Source organism: Megalobrama amblycephala, linkage group LG1, assembly GCF_018812025.1.
Source record: "Megalobrama amblycephala isolate DHTTF-2021 linkage group LG1, ASM1881202v1, whole genome shotgun sequence".
Lineage (NCBI taxonomy): Eukaryota > Metazoa > Chordata > Actinopteri > Cypriniformes > Xenocyprididae > Megalobrama > Megalobrama amblycephala.
In genome coordinates, this window is record NC_063044.1 from 4732504 (window position 1) to 4749347 (window position 16844).

At 34.9% G+C, this 16844-nt stretch overlaps 2 protein-coding genes across 3 annotated transcripts in view; one reads left to right on the forward strand and one right to left on the reverse strand.

Moving 5' to 3' along the window:
* The first annotated feature begins 5024 nt into the window (after window positions 1-5024).
* On the forward strand, window positions 5025-8230 carry rcvrna (recoverin a). The gene is made up of 3 exons (XM_048175633.1): window positions 5025-6137; window positions 6398-6509; window positions 6608-8230. Exons 1-3 carry the CDS (start codon window positions 5757-5759, stop codon window positions 6724-6726), a joined length of 612 nt encoding a protein of 203 aa, XP_048031590.1. The 5' UTR covers window positions 5025-5756; the 3' UTR covers window positions 6727-8230.
* Window positions 8231-12355: 4125 nt separating this feature from the next.
* gas7a (growth arrest-specific 7a) overlaps window positions 12356-16844 on the reverse strand; it is a 54125-nt gene continuing 49636 nt past the window's right edge. For both annotated transcript variants that reach the window (XM_048175842.1, XM_048175754.1), the window contains exon 14: window positions 12356-13901. In XM_048175842.1, coding sequence (XP_048031799.1) covers window positions 13788-13901 — 114 coding nt within the window. In that variant the 3' untranslated portion in view covers window positions 12356-13787. The remainder of the gene's footprint in view (window positions 13902-16844) is intronic.

Consider the following 16844-nt stretch of genomic DNA (forward strand, 5'->3'; position numbering starts at 1 on the left):
TGTGGAATCCTGATGTTTATCTGTTTCTGGATATTCATTTTACAGAACGCAATATTTGTTTGCTTCTACCTACTTTTCTAAAGGCAAATCTATGGTATGTTTTTTTTTTTATTTATTATTAATTTTTTTCATCAGTCCACCTAGAACAAAATGTCTCTGGAAAAATTGTATTTGGTCAAGTTCATCCCAGTGATATTCTGTCATAGTTTACATCCAAACCTGTATAGTGGTCTTATTTAGAACAAAAAAGAAGATATCTTGAAAAAATAAATAAATAAAAAGTAATAACCCAAGGGTGTAATAACCCTTTAAGCTTACCAAATCCTATCAAAGGTGTGAAACCATCAAAATTCAAAACATACACTCTTTAATAGACAATGAACCAATTAAAAAGAGACATTTGGAAACCAAAACTCTTAATTTTCTTTTTCAGTGTACGGCCATGTTAATATTTATGCATATTAACACAATTCAATGCTGATGAATGTCTTTTTTTTTATAATTTAAGAAACCGTTCAGGCCTACACAAAAAATGTATAATGATTCACTGAAACTTAAAAAGCTGAATGCTATATAAAAATGGAGGCAGATGTATTCAGTATGGGGGTGAAATTATGTAACAAGTAATCCATATGATTACCATTAGATTTCTGATGCTAAAAAAATAATAAATTAAAATTTCAGGAATGAATAACACGCATTTTTTCAGGTATTTTTTCTACAAATGTCATTCAAAAAGGAGTTTCAGATGCTTTGAGGATTATCTGCGCTGACATTTGATGAGGACTGTGACCTTTTAGGATGTCATATACAAACTACATACTAAATTCAATGCCATTCTAGCGATTGCTCAAAACTTGCTCTCGCTTTGTTACATACAGTATGTATTAGATGCTTTGAGTTGCATTTTTGCAAGGATTTTCTCATGAAATATGCAAAGCAACCTAATATAATTATCAACGTAATCATAAATGTATAGAGTAGAACACCAAGGCAAAATTAATCGTGCTGTCGCGGAGTCAAACACCATGGCAGATTTCATTTTGTTTAATTTTTAAAAGTCTAAACCAGTTTTGTGATGAGTCAGTTTTACTTATACTGTATGTTGTACTTTTCATACATTCATTTCAGAATTAATCCTTCAGTATCTGTACACAAGGTTAAATGTTAAAGTGCATGAACAGAGATTGTAATCAGAACCACGCTACCCACTTGATTGTGGTTTTGCTGTAAAAGGGAAGCTAAAGCATGTAATCCTTACCTGCATATCCTCCCATGCCAAACTTAATCACTTTTGTGTTGTTTCTTCTATACTGTAAAAGACAGTATGAGTTTTGGAAATATAACAAAGACTATTCCATGTATTTATCCATGTAAAACAACAAAATTAATAAACACTGTCTGTAAAACATCAAATGTTTCTGAATAATTTTGAAATCATAATGTCAACATTAGATAATCCTGTTAAATGACTGAATTCGACTGATTACATAAATAAGATATGACCTCTCTCAGGCCAAGTCCTAACAACAGAGCTCATATGAAAAATCATCATCCTCAAACACACAAAAAACTCAAAGGAAACAAACTCTTGATTAGGTTCTGGTGTGGGTAGGAGGCTGGATACTTGACTGGTATGTTTAATAGCTATGATTGTGTGGCCTGGATTTGACCAGTGCAAGTCCGGGCTTCTTCAGGGCAACAGTCATCATAGGGATGTACATGGCGTCAGACATAAGTCCAGTTTCCCAACCCATTGACGCCATGGCAGTTTAACCAGTTAAGATGTGTTAAGGAGGTGAGTATTAGATCTGCCTGACATGATATGATGAAATAATCCCTGTTGCATGCTCACGCACCACCACTGTCACCATGTGAAACAGGTTGTAGCCAGTTCTATCTACCATGCGAAATAAAAACAAATCTTTTTTTCAGGCCTTATTTTCCATTATTTATTCTTCGACTTCCTGAAGTGTGTAAACATATGTGACCAGTCATAAGGGTCATTTTTATATATAATTTTAAATCTGAATAAATAAACTTATAAATAATAATATTTGGCCGAGATACAACTATCTAAAAATCTGGAATCTGAGGGTGCAAAAAAAATCACCTTTAAAGTTGTCCAAATGAAGTCCTTAGCAACACATATCCACTCACAAAAACATTTTTTTTTATATATATATATTTATGGAAAGAAATTTACAAAATATCTTCATGAACATGATCTTTACTTAAAGGATTAGTTCACTTTCAAATTAAACTTTCCTGATAATTTACTCACCCCCATGTCATCCAAGATGTTCATGTCTTTCTTTCTTCAGTTGAAAAGAAATGAAGGTTTTTGATGACATTCCAGGATTTTTCTCCTTATAGTGGACTTCAATGGCCTCCAAACGGTTGAAGGTCAAAATGACAGTTTCAGTACAGCTTCAAAGGGCTTTAAACGATACCAGACGAGGAATAAGAGTCTTATCTAGCTAAAAATCAGTCATTTTCGAAAAAAAAAAAAAAAACATATGTATATGGTTTATAAACATAAATTATCGCCTTGCACGTGCTTCCGCTTTCCGTATTCTTCAAAAAGCTTACGCTGTATGTCCTATTCTACTTACGGAAAAAAACTAAACTGATTTTTGAAGAATACAAAAGTGTGGTTTTGGTGGAAGCACATGCAAGGATCATTTGTGTTTATAAAGCATATACATTTTTTTTTTTTTTTTCGAAAATGTTTAGAAGAAAGAAAGACATGAACATCTTGGATGACATGGGGGTGAGTAAATTATCAGGAAAATTTTATTTGAAAGTGAACTAATCCTTTAATGATTTTTGGCATAAAATAAAAATCGATAATTTTGACCCATACAATGTATTGTTGACTATTGCTACAAATATACCCGTGCGACTTATTACTGGTTTTGTGGTCCAGGATCACATATATCATGGGTTTGTGCTCAGCTTGCTATCTGAGTGATGGCAAATGGAAGAACAGCAAGAGGAATGTCAAAACATTCAAAAAAACTCACCTAAAGATTTTTTTAGTCGACTAGTAGTTGTTCATTTAAACCATTAGTCGACTAAGTGCACGTTTATATTAATTATTTACTTATATATATACTGTGGGGAGGGGAATACTAAACCATAATGAGCCTTTTACAGTATATATATATAGGGTGAATTCAGGTTGATTGGGACACATTTTCCCAGTCATCTCAATGGCAAAAAGTATCCCAATCAACTTGAATTCACCCTAGGTGTAATGTAGCCTATTGTGCATTCAAGCTCACACATAAATCTTCATAAGGATTACATAATCGGAGATTATTTGTTTTTTATATAGATATATTTCTCATGTTTGTGAGGCAAGTATCCTATATGCCGAGTTTCGGTGCATTTTTGTGACGCGCTTCAGTTCACAGAGAACGATACGGCAGAAATCGTGTCCGTTGTGAGTTTTTTATTTCACAAAAGCACAAATCTTTGTTGTTATTGTGAGTTTACACAAAAGTACAGTTTCAAATAATGTATTCGGAATTAGTGATGGAGTATTTTAGGTTATTTCCGTTGTTATCAAAATGCAATTGATCGCTCTTTCATACTTGGATGTGTGGCTAATGCTAATGCTCTTGACTAAAAAGCTAAGAATTAAAGCACAGCAGACACACTAAGATCAGTTTCCCTTTTTTGGCTGGCAGATCTGTCGTCGGTCATAAGCTGGTTAGCAGAGCAGTATTGACCTCCATGACTTGAGGTAACACAAATAGGCAATGTGTGCTAATGAGGTTAGAGAGGTCAGTAGCTCAAGCTGTTCGCTATCCAAACAAAAGCACACCCACCCAGCAAAACTACTCCAGCATAAACTAAATAAATTGCATCAAATAAAAAAAAAAAAAAAAAAAAAAAAAAAAGTAATTTTAAAGTAACACTAATCAACATGCCATGTATGAAAGGGTTGCAACATCCATGGTGTTAGAAATATAAAAAATAGTATTCTAAGTATAGAAAAGTCTTGCCCTCGGATAGCCTACAACTAAAGAAAACTCTCCTCCTCAAACCACAACAAGAGCAGGCAGCACATAATAAGTGAGCAACCGTTCACACTAGACATGTTCTTGCATTCAAACTTTGACAGAACTGAATGGAAAAGAATGCATCATAAACTCAGGATGAATGCTAAAATAAACCAGGTAGAACTACATTGCAATGCAACAGCCACTTCCAGTACAGACAACTTCTCTATAGCTGCAGATGTGGTGTAATATAAGTACACTCTATTACTGTAAACTCTTAGAAATAAGGTCCCAAAAGGGGGTTTCGCAGCAATGCCATAGAAGAACCAGTTTTGGTTACCCAAAGAACCTTTCAGGAAACAGTCCTAAACATAACCATAGTCTGAAGACCATTATAAAGGACCTTTTGTGGAATGGAAAGTTTTTATGAATGATTCCACCACAGATACCAAAAAGAAAACTTTACTTTTAGGAGTGAAGGAAACCAAACTACTATTATTATTAGGAAGCAAATCAAGTAAGGGTCACTGACAGGTCATGACTCACAACAGAATTTTTTAGATGGGTGACCATCTAAACCTATGATTAAGGTCATAATCTGTCCAACACTGGTCATGCAGACAGAAACAATCAGAGTTAAAACACATGGAATGTTAAAAAAAAAAAAATCACATTAAGAGATGCAAAAATGTTGGAAGCAAGATGGATGCCCATGTCAGGCCCCATGACTTTATTTAATTCTCTATCTGCTTGTTAAGTCGTGACTTAAAGAATACAACAGCTGTTAAAAAGTGCACTACTTATTCATGTCACACATTTAAGCTATGCTCTTGAAACCTTGTAGACTACATATGGACTTAGCATCCCAGACACCAATATTTTAACAAATCATAAAAGATGAATCACTGTCTGGCCATTTGAGATTTCAGAATGGAGATGAAGGTTAGGATCATGATTCAGTATTACAGCATGTGAGTGTGTATTAGCACCACGTTTTTTGATTTTGGCATCTGACGGAAATCCGGAAATCAGACTTAACAAGCAGATTGTTAGTAACTGCAAAGCACCAAAATATTGCTTCCTGAAGAGACCTTCACCATACTCATATAACGTGAAACTCCACATTGTTCATATTTCTGGAGATAAAATGACAACAAACCAGCTTGTGCATGATTTTCCAATTCATAAACGCACCTATGGTATGCTTACTGCATTACATAAACACAACGCTGCCTGTTAATTACCTAGTCCAATTAGAGTAACAGCAGATGGTCTTGTAAGCTGGTGGGTCTTATTAGAAAATGGACCCCCTTGTAGAGCCCCTAACCCACATGTAGAAACCGACTCTCTGAGCAATGGCAGCCGTGTTGCTCATCACACTTGATTCATTCGATAGCAAAGTACAGAGTTTTGTTTGCCACCCTTGTATTGTAAGACCACGTCGTAAAGGAGCAAATCAACATAATGCAGCACTCATCAGAAGTGGTGTGACGTAACTAGCTAATCTTTCAGAAAGCCTGTCTGGATTTAAATAGAGATATACATAATCTCATTCAGCACTTAGAGGAGTTGTCAGGGGGGGAGCCAAGCCCAGAGACGGGCCAACACCAGCACTCAGCACAACGCAGTCCCGTTGTTCTGGTCAGAGACAAAAACAGCGAAAGAAGAGAGAGCGTGAGACAAGAAGGTAAGCGAGGAGGGTAACTCAGCAAATCCGTCCCTTTTACTCGTGTACAGCCTAGAAATATGGGGAACACCAAGAGCGGTGCTTTGTCCAAAGAGATTCTGGATGATCTGAAGATGAACACCAAATACAGTGAGGAAGAGCTCTGCACGTGGTATGCCAGCTTCCTCAAAGAGTGTCCCACCGGACGCATCACTAAGGAACAGTTCGAAGGCATCTACGCCAGTTTCTTTCCGGATGCCGATCCCACCGCCTATGCTAGGCATGTCTTCCGCAGCTTTGACACCAACGCCGACGGGACCTTGGACTTTAAGGAGTACATTGTGGCACTGCACCTTACCTCGTCAGGCAAGACCACGCGCAAACTTGAATGGGCGTTCGCTCTGTACGACGTAGACGGCAATGGGACCATCAGTAAAAACGAGGTGCAGGAGATTGTTCGGGTGAGTATCGGTCATAATTGGCTTCAACTTACAGGTTTGCAGCCATTGCACATGGCATTTAGTAGGAAGTTGTAGTATGTAGATAACAGTCCGACTGTTGTGACCAGATGGCTCAAGAAGCTCAGGATAGATTACACCACCTCATAATACGAGTCTCAATCAGTTAAGCATATCTGATGTCAGTAGTTGTCAATGTGTCAGTCATTATTTTTATGTTAAAAGGGACAGAATTGTAATATATTGTATTCTCTTGGGAACAGTCGATATTCAACATGATTCCGGAGGAAGATCAGAAAAACCTTCCGGAAGATGAGGACACACCAGAAAAGCGAGCAGACAAAATTTGGACCTTTTTCGGAAAGAAAGACGAAGGTAATAACTCATCAAACTATGGGCTATTGTTGTAAAATATGAATCATGCCATCTGCTCATAATCAATGCATTTTCACAATGTCTCATTGTCTTCACAGATAAGATTGAAGAGGGGGAGTTCATTCAGGGTGTCATGGAAAACAAAGACATCTTGAGGTTGATACAATTCGACGAGCCAAAGAAGATTCAGGACAAACTCAAGGAAAAGAAGCATTAATGACCACATTCCCATGAGACTGATCAGAGCTTCGTTTCTATTCATTTGACACCAAACCTTCATGACCCAGACTGCTTCTCCAGGTCAAATGCTGGACTCATCCAGATACGCTATCCATAAACACGTCAGGGCCATGAACCAGACAAACCTAGCTTTTCTTATAATATATACAAGACTTCTGTTCTGGACCACCACCACCACCTCTACCTGAATGGCCTCTAAAGTCATTGCTATTTCCATTGTTTTTAGAGTCTAGTCAATAAGAGCAATTAGGCTCATGTTAACAGTCCAACTCTAGCGTACGCAATCCGCTTAGGATCTGAAGGTCGGGTAAGACAAATCCGCAGGGTCCAGTGGCTCTCCTCTTTTAGATCCCTTCAGGGTTAAGGTGGTTTAAGCGCATTTAACATGCATTCATCAGAATCTGTTTAGCAGGTGACTGGGTAATTTTTATAGAACAAATTTCTTTTACTGTTTTTTTTTTTTTTTAGGAAATGCAGTGATGGTGATGGGAATTTTAGAGAATTTTAAAATGCAAAGTTTAGAAATTAATGTTAAACATATCTATTCTAAGTCCATCCACTAATGGCAATTATCCATACAAAAACTCTGGATAACACATTATTTTCCTTGCTACATGTAGTAATACAGTAGTAATAACAGTGAATTAAGCGTAACTATAAACCAAACCCTAACCCTACTCTTCAGTAAGTGCATGTTGTTAATTGCTATTACTCAGTACTTAAATTTATAACTACTCTGTAACAAGGACACCTTAAAATGAAGTGTAACCAAACTCTCAGTCCATTTCGGATCAAAGATTACCGCTGTACTGTTGGAACGACAGTATTCATGCCAGTCACAACTGACCATGTGGTTTCTGTCCATATATTTGTAATATAATTTAGCAGCGTGATGTTTTAGATAAGTACAAATGATAACGTGCATTGTTCATTTTCTTCTTTGTCAATCAGAACACTTCAATATACTGTACATAAATATATTTTTGAGTTGATTTTCAGTGCAAATAACGTAACCACCATGTAACCACCATATCATGTAACCACCACTTGTTGTCACTGATCTACTTTTTTACATGATATTATCACACAAAAACAAAGCTGTCTCAAAATGGATATTTATCTGATTGAGTTTAGAGTGAGATTAGAGTCTTGAGTGTCCAAGCAAGCGTAGACTTACTAAACTTGAACACTAGAAAGGGCTCTCACCCACAAGTGTACCTTTATCATGTTGACGCTGCTTACGGCCAAAGCTCTAAGGACAAGCCTGAAACACAGGGGCTTACCTCTTTCTTTTCTTAAAGCCGTCTTTGTCTCAGGCTAATGCATGGCCTGGTTTCAGCACTAGGACACTGAGCTGCAAAACAATGGCCAGAGCTGTGCAGCACGGTTGCTTTTGACTCAGTGGAAAACAGAATGAATGGTCAAAACAACTTAGAGGATCATGAGTAGTAGTAGAGTTGCATTAAACATGAATGACCTGGTTTTTGGTTTGGTCTGCTATTGTTTTGAACCAGCGGATCAAGGTTTCAACAAGCAGTTAGCCTCTACACACTCTTTCTTCATTGATGGCCATTTAAAAGTTGGCATGCATTCTGAAGAAATACAATTTATCAACATAAAAAAAAAAAAAAAACGCCAAAACTGCATTGTTATAGTAGATGTTTCTTCAGTGAACAATTATTTGGATAGAACAAAAGTAAACTAAACTAAAATAAAGCAAAGGCGACAACATGTGCTAGACAGGCAACATTGAGCTAAACGTAAATGCTACATGCTAATGTTGGTCAAAAGAAGAAACCTCAGTGGTGATAAATAATTCTTTTAAAGTTCTTTTTTTATTATTATTATAGACAATGTAGTGATTTCCTGGGCAAATTCACCGTAAACATCATATCTTCATAAACATGTTGATAAATGAATATTATCAATGAAGACTATTAAGTTGAGAGCAAATAAATCAACATTTACAATATTATATATATATATATATAAAAGATCTAGTTTGGAACACAGACATTCAACTGAACAGTTTTTCAGAATACACATAATGCACACCATCGACATCAATTTTCAATACAATTTCTGCAACATGTAGTTCTAGAATAGCTTGGGCAATGCAGTACAGTAAAACTTGTTACATGCTAAACAGCAAATGTAAACCAGTCATACCCTATGTTAGGTGAAAAGAGAATGATTGTTAGTAACTTGCTATAAAGTAAACAAAGTAAACAATAACCTGAATGCATTACCTGTCATGGTAGAGCATTTTTTACTAATACATTTTAGATTTACTTTCACATTATCGGACATGCGGATGTGCATTTCACAATGTTCTTAGCCGAGCACATAAAATCCAATTATATTCCCATCATGTAGTCCTGGTGCGCATACATATACTGTGAGTTTATCTCAGGCAGCAAGTACTATATAACTTACAGTTTTGATTTTTATTCCATGCTTGATTTTATTGGACTATGTATTTAACTAACTCTAAACACTAATGTATTTCTTGCCATATTGACCAATAGTAAAAATAAATACAAATCTGATAGGAATTTGAATAAAAGCACAGAATGTTTTCTTTTCCCAAAGTGTGCTTTGACATCCTGTGCTATATAAACATATCAAATTTCTCAATATTACTGTATAAAGTTTGAAAATCGAAATGTTTCTTCCAGTATTAGAGCTGTGCGGTTTGAACAGTGTGATAAGCTGCCTATGACAATGTGCATTCAGCAGAAAACGGTGGCATCCATCAGTCAAATGTTTACGTATCAGTTAAAACATATTTTGACAAAGACTACAGAGAGATGAGCCTGATGCAGGATGAGCTTGACAACAATTACAGACAAAAAACGCCACGCACATATTTACAGTTATGTACAAACACTTAACAGAATAGATTGTGAACATTCCAAGGCAATTTACCTTTAGGCACTAAAAGGTGTACATTATAACTCAAATCATTATAATTCACATCTGATCCACCTTTGATTGACACCCGGATTCTACAGCCCAACCATATAATTTCACCATTAATAAACAGTATATATGTCTATAAGTTGCTTTAGTGCAGCTTACATCAGAAATTTGGATGCCATCAGAGTAAAACTGGCTGCATAAGGGATTTTCTTGGCTTCAACTGGGAAAAATTATATGACTTTGCTATCGAGTCCTGGCTAGTTGACACTTCTTCCATGAACACAATCAATGGACTAACCAGCACCACTCAAATAACACATCTATTTTTCCATTAACCATACAATAACTAGTCCTACATTTAGACACAACATGCTTTTCTGTAAAATAAATCTGCAAAAATATGAAAATATATCAATTCCATACTTCGACAATGCAACCTGACCCCTCTTTCATAAGGAAGGCTGTAGATTTGCCAGCAGTTTACGTGTATTTTGTGAAAATAACATTAAAAACTTTCCATTGCATTCCTTGTTGCAAAAAAAAACTTTTTTTTTTTTTTTTTTTTTTTTTTAATACAATAAAGATGTACAATATAACCATTGAATGATGATATGCTTTAGCTTTTTTTTCTTTTTCTTTTTTTTTTTCCCAATAACTTTGATGCTGGTTATTTCTTCTGAGAATTAATTGATGTGTTCAGGTCAGTTAATCTGTTCAGACTGAAACAATCATCATAATGTTAAGCTGCGTTCACACCGCCAGCGACAAAGCAACATGATCCCATTCGTTTCAATGGAGAGCTGGAGATTTCCGGCGTCACGAGCGACAGTGATTATTGGTGATAGGATGTAGGCGTGTTCAGCGATGCAACAAAGGTCCTGTTTACACCTAGTATTAAGATACATTTTTGTCGATCGGATGACAAGTACACGAGGGAGACACATTCCCATTTACACCTAATGTTTTAATCTGTCTCTTTTTTCTCACTTTCAACCACTTCTGTCCTGATCTCTTCGAGGGGAGGGTAAATATGTGGGCTTTTTCAGATCTTTAGATCTAATGGACAAAATATGCTCATGAATGCGCCCGGAGAGGACAGAAAAACACAGAGAGCATCAGCTCTTGTTTCTGCTCCGATAGCCACAAGACCGGCTGAACGCGGTGAGTGCATTTTAGAAATCAGGAATGGTGAGAGAACATTGTGCTTGGTACATTTTCATCTTCAAACTAAACCTGGGTCTTCAGCCGACAAAGTTTAAATCCTGTCTGGCAAGTGCGTTTCTCATAATGTTTACGCATTAGGTTAGTAGGCGGAGAGTAGGTGGTCTTTTGCATTGTTCGAACACATTCGACCACATGAGCATTTACACTACGAAAGCAATCCGGTCAAATGTGTTTTCAACTACCTCTGCAAGTGGTCAAAGATGGACAAGCTCAAAACTTTTCAGACCCTGTCTACACCTGTATTTAGAGTTGTCCACTTGTGATCTGATCGGCCAAAACACATCTTAAACTTAGACTTTCCAATTGGAGTGAAGTCAGTGGAGCGCACTGATCCGTCTCCTGTAGTGGAGAATGTCAGCAGCAAGATGGCGGAAAAGTTATTGGATAGCAGCTTTCCTATAATTTATGATATGTCTCTGTGTGCAGTTTGATACGCGCTCTGAACCACTGATTCGAAACAAAAGATTCGTAAAGCTTCGAAGCTTCATAAAGCAGTGTTTCAAAATCGCCCATCACTAGATATTATTGAATAAAGTCGTTAATTTTGTTTATTTGTTTGTTTGTTTTTTGGTCACAAAAAGTATTCTCATCGCTTCAAACATTAACACTTAAATGCATGACTGTTTCGCCAATCATTCTTACATATTCGGGTCTTTATCGACCCGGATCTATATCTAACACGGAAGGATCTCTACCTGTCGCAATAATATAAAACTCCTCTGATATTAGAGGAACAATTACAGAAGAATAAAATAAATCATATTTTGTTACCTTTTGGAGCTTGAAAGGGCTCGGTTTGAGCAGATATTTTAATTCATCATCACTGTCCTCGTCAGAGCTCATTTCCCAGTAAATTCAGCAAATAATAGGCTAGTTTTATGTTTGAGGTCACAAATATGAGCCCATTCAAGATCTCAAACATATTTTCAAAACTATATAATTTTCAACATCTTAAAAATCAATATTTCGATCGCTAACAGCTTCACCAGATCCATCCAGTAACAGTTACAGTCATATTTGATTGCGTTCAGTACTTGCTCTGCAGTAAATCACTGAGCCATTACATGTTTCTCTTATTATTTCATTTTCTGTCTGAGTCGTCACTTCAGCATTGTGTATCAGACATTGCACTTGAATTACACACCTCGGGTCGTTTGCGACCCTATACATTTTTTACAAAAAAATTATTCAAAAATAGGCATTCTTTTATAATTTTATGATTTTTTTTTTCTTGTTATATTCTTTATAATTAATTGATTGAGGAATACCAAGAAGATTGAAGTCTAACTTTAAAAAATGAACGAGGAGGAGGGTAGTGAATGACGTCCCGGGTCACTAAAGACCCGAGGTATGCATTTAAGGGTTAAGGTTGAACGACTGTCACATGAACTGTTTTAAATATGTCTTTAGTAGCTTTCTGGCCATTTGAAAGTGTTAATTGTCTTGCTGTTAATAGAGGCCTCACTGAGCCATCAGATTTAATCAAAAATATCTTAATTTGTGTTCTGAAGATGAAAGAAGGTCTTATGGTTGTGGAACGACATGAGGGTGAGTAATTAATGACAGAATTTTTGGGTGAATTAACCGTTTAATATAAAGCATTTTATGTACTAATTCCATTTATATTTAATCTTTTCCCTCCAAAATGTTTGTTTTAAGGGGCAAGAAAACTGGTTTGTGTCTACAACATGGAATAACATCCATGAATGCCATTCATAAACAACAATAGACAACGCTTAGGAACGCGGAACAAGGAACAAGGAACGCCCACTAGCGACATTACCGCCAGCCACTGGCGACATGCAACGACAAAGTCGCTGTCAGTGTGAATGCAGCTATTGACACACACTTTAATCCAGGAAAATATCCACAACTAGAGCCGCATTTCCACCGCAGGAACTCTCCCCAGGAACTATAGACTTTAGCGTGGTACTCAGTGTGTTTCGACCGCAGGAACCAGGGTCTAAATGAGTTCGGGGTTAAAAAAATCCCCCTCGGAAAGTACCTGCTTGCTAGGTAGTACTTTTTCAAAATTCTGGATCTTTCGGGGGTGGGACTCGTGCGCTGAACACGCTGATTGGTTGAGTTCACGCAGCATTTTGATTGGTTGACTCCACGCAACATTTTATTTCAACCATCGTTTTTTAAAGTCTGTTGCGGTGTGTGCAGTAAGAGTATTATTATTAAGTTAACGGGAACTAGAAAGTCGCACACAGTCCAATGTCACCGGACTATCTTCACATTAAGTCTGCTATAGAAACGCAGCTAGCAATAGGTCTGGAGGGAAAAAAGTTCCTGAGACAAATTGTTCCGGGTAATTTCGGTGGAAACGCGGCTTAGGTGTGTAGTTGAATGTGCGAACACTATCACTTTAACACCAAAAAGATTAAAAAAATTTGATTGAATGAAATTTGTTTAACAGGCATCCACTGCAGCAATCAAACAAACAAACAAACAGGTGTTTTACTGTACAGTATTTGTTCAGATCTTTATCAATGGAGCCTTGACTATTTTATTCATGTTAATGTAATAGACATACTGGGAAGTCTTAAGTAGCATAATGAAGTTATTCAATGGTCATGCAGGATTATATGGATGTCTACTCAATTTCATAATGTGGCTGCTGTCCTTTCCTGCCACTCATTCCATATGACATTAAGAAAATCTTCTATAAAGCTTTGATTTTGTAATTATCTAATATTTTCAGTGGAAATCCACAAAACAAGCAGTGCTTCAAGGGATGATACCTGTATGGCTTTGGCTGAGAGGTTGAAGTACTCAGGTAGACAGGCATGCAGGTAGATTCATATAGTATAATGTGTGTGTGTGTGTGTGTGTGTGTGTGTGTGTGTGTGTGTGTGTGTGTGTGTGTGTGTGTGTGTGTGTGTGTGTCTAGATGTCCATGTCCACAGGTCTCAGATCTCCTGTCTTGTGTTCCTTTACCCAGAGCTCTCTGTCTTTGGCTGGGTCCACACTCTGCAGGAGCTGGTCCACCGGCTCCAAAGTCTAAGAAACAAGAGCCATCAATGTTAGCTACCAAGTACACTGCTAAAAAAATACACTACTAAAGTTTGGGGTCAGTAAGATTGTTTTTTTTTTTTTTTTTTTTAATAAATAAATTCTTTTATTCAGCAAGGACGCATTAAATAGATCAAATGTGCCAGTAAAGACATTTATAATGTTACAAAATATTTCTATTTCAAATAAATGCTGTTCTTTCTATTCATCCAATAGTCCTAAAAAATGATGGTTTAAAAAAAAAAAAATATATATATATATATATATTAAGCAGTACAGTATAAGCAGTATAATATATATATATATATATATATATATATATATATATATATACAGTACAGTCCAAAAGAACCACTAAGATTTTTTATGTTTTTAAAAGAAGTTTCGTCTGCTCACCAAGGCTACATTTATTTAATTAAAAATACAGTAAAAAACAGTAATATTGTGAAATATTATTACAATTTAAAATAAAAGCTGAATTTTCAGCATCGTTACTCCAGTCTTCAGTGTCACATAATCCTTCAGAAATCATTCTAATATGCTGATCTGCTGCTCAATAAACATTTATGATTATTTTCAATGTTGAAAACAGTTGTGTACTTTTTTTTTTTCAGGATTCCTTGATGAATAGAAAGTTCAAAAGAACAGCATTTATCTGAAATACAAAGCTTCTGTAGCATTATACACTACCGTTCAAACGTTTGGGGTCAGTAAGAATTTTTATTTTTATTTTTTTGAAAAGAAATTAAAGAAATGAATACTTTTATTCAGCAAGGATGCATTAAATCAATCAAAAGTGGCAGTAAAGACATTTATAATGTTACAAAAGATTAGATTTCAGATAAACACTGTACTTTTGAACTTTCTATTCATCAAATAATCCTGAAAAAAAATATTGTACACAAATATTTTGTACAATTGTACGCATTAAATGTTTATTGAGCAGCAGATCAGCATATTAGAATGAATTCTGAAGGATCATGTGACACTGAAGACTGGAGTAATGATGCTGAAAATTCAGCTTTGCATCACAGGAATAAATTACTTTGTGAAATATATTCAAATAGAAAACAGTTATTTTAAATTGTAATAATATTTCACAATATTACTGTTTTTTTACTGTATTTTTAATTAAATAAATGTAGCCTTGGTGAGCAGACGAAACTTCTTTTAAAAACATTAAAAATCTTAGTGGTTCCAAACTTTTGTACTGTACTGTATATTAAGCAGTACACCGGTTTTCAGTACACCGTTGATAATTATGACAAATCCAAATCATCATATTAGAATGATTTCTGAAGGATCATGTGACACTGAAGACTGGAGTAATGATGCTTTACATCTCAGGAATAAATTACATTTTAAAATGTATTTAAATAGAAAACACATTATTTTAAATTGTAATAATATTTAACAATATTACTCTTTTTACTGTATTTAAAAAAAAATAATAAAAAAAAAAAATTAATGAAGCCTTCATGACAATATGAGGTCTCTTTCAAAAATATTTAAAAAATCTTACTGACCCCAAACCTTTGATTGGTTGTGCATGGTCATGTGGTAATTTAAAATAAATAGTTTAATATAAATGGGCAATTCTCAGGAAATTATGACATTTGCACTAAAATAAATAAATAAATAAATAAATAAATAAATAGATAGATAGATAGATAGATAGATAGATAGATAGATAGATAGATAGATAGATAGATAGATAGATAGATAGATAGATAGATAGATAGATAGATAGATAGATAGATAGATAGATACTTATACTATAATTCTGGTAGCATTATTAATACAGTACAATTCCAAATGTTTTGTGATTAAAATGAAAACTGTGTAGCAATGTTTATTTTAGTTTTATTATAGTTTTATTAATATTTTGAATTAGGTTCAATTTAGGTTTAATTTTTACTCATTTTGCTATGTGCTTTTGTCATTTTATTTATTTATTTATTTGAAATATTGCTATTCAGGTTTAAATTATTTATATTTCAGTTTTAGTTTAAGTTATTAAGTTATTTTTAGTTTTTATTTATTTCTTGTAGTGCTTCAACCTGAATTTATTTCTATTGCTAGTTAAAAATATTTAAAACGTATATATATATATATATATATATATATATATATATATATATATATATATATACACACACACACACACACACACACAGACACATATATATATATTTGTATTTCACATTAAACCGTTTAAATCTATCAAACAATGTGATCAAATTAAATTAAATACCTTAGCAGTATCAGTCCACATGTATAGCACTTTAATAGTGCAAATATTCTCTATACCTAAATAACTTTAAATGAAAGTAATTTTACAGCTCCTTAAAAAAAAAATACAAAAAAAAAAAATTCTGTCATCATTCACTCACCCTCAAGTTGTTCTTCTAAACCTGTATGAGTTTTTTTCTTATGTTGAACACAAAAGAAAATCTTTTGAAGAATGTTGATAGTTTGAATGGGGATGGGAAATGGGAACTAGAAACAGTTTGATAAATTGTGTATATAATTTTTATTTTTATTTTTGGGTGAACTATCCCTGTAAGCTAACATCTACACGTGTTTTATATAGAAATTAGTGATTCAGGCAATTAGGGCTCATATATTTGTTTCCTGCTCATTCCATTTTTATTCTTATGTATTTGTTTCCTTTTCATGTAAAGCACTTTGAATCACCATTGTGTATGAAATGTGCTATATGAATAAATTTGCCTTGCCTAATATGTCTTTCCACTGACCAGAGACAGACTTCAAATGTGCTCACTCAAGCATACAGTAACTTGGTTTTAAGAAGTTCATGTCTATTCTGGCCGCCTCATGAAGTGTTAAAGAAAACATGTCCATTAAAGCTGAGATCCAGCTTGAGATCCATCTGTTGAAACATACTCAGACTGATGGTAAGTGTTACTC

Bases quoted from the DNA above. Each gene is read 5' to 3' on its own strand.
- rcvrna (XM_048175633.1), top strand. From the start codon at position 5,757: ATGGGGAACACCAAGAGCGGTGCTTTGTCCAAAGAGATTCTGGATGAT. The intron at 6,138-6,397 runs GTGAGTATCGGT...TCTTGGGAACAG, and splicing joins AGGTGCAGGAGATTGTTCGG to TCGATATTCAACATGATTCC. The intron at 6,510-6,607 runs GTAATAACTCAT...TTGTCTTCACAG, and splicing joins TTTCGGAAAGAAAGACGAAG to ATAAGATTGAAGAGGGGGAG.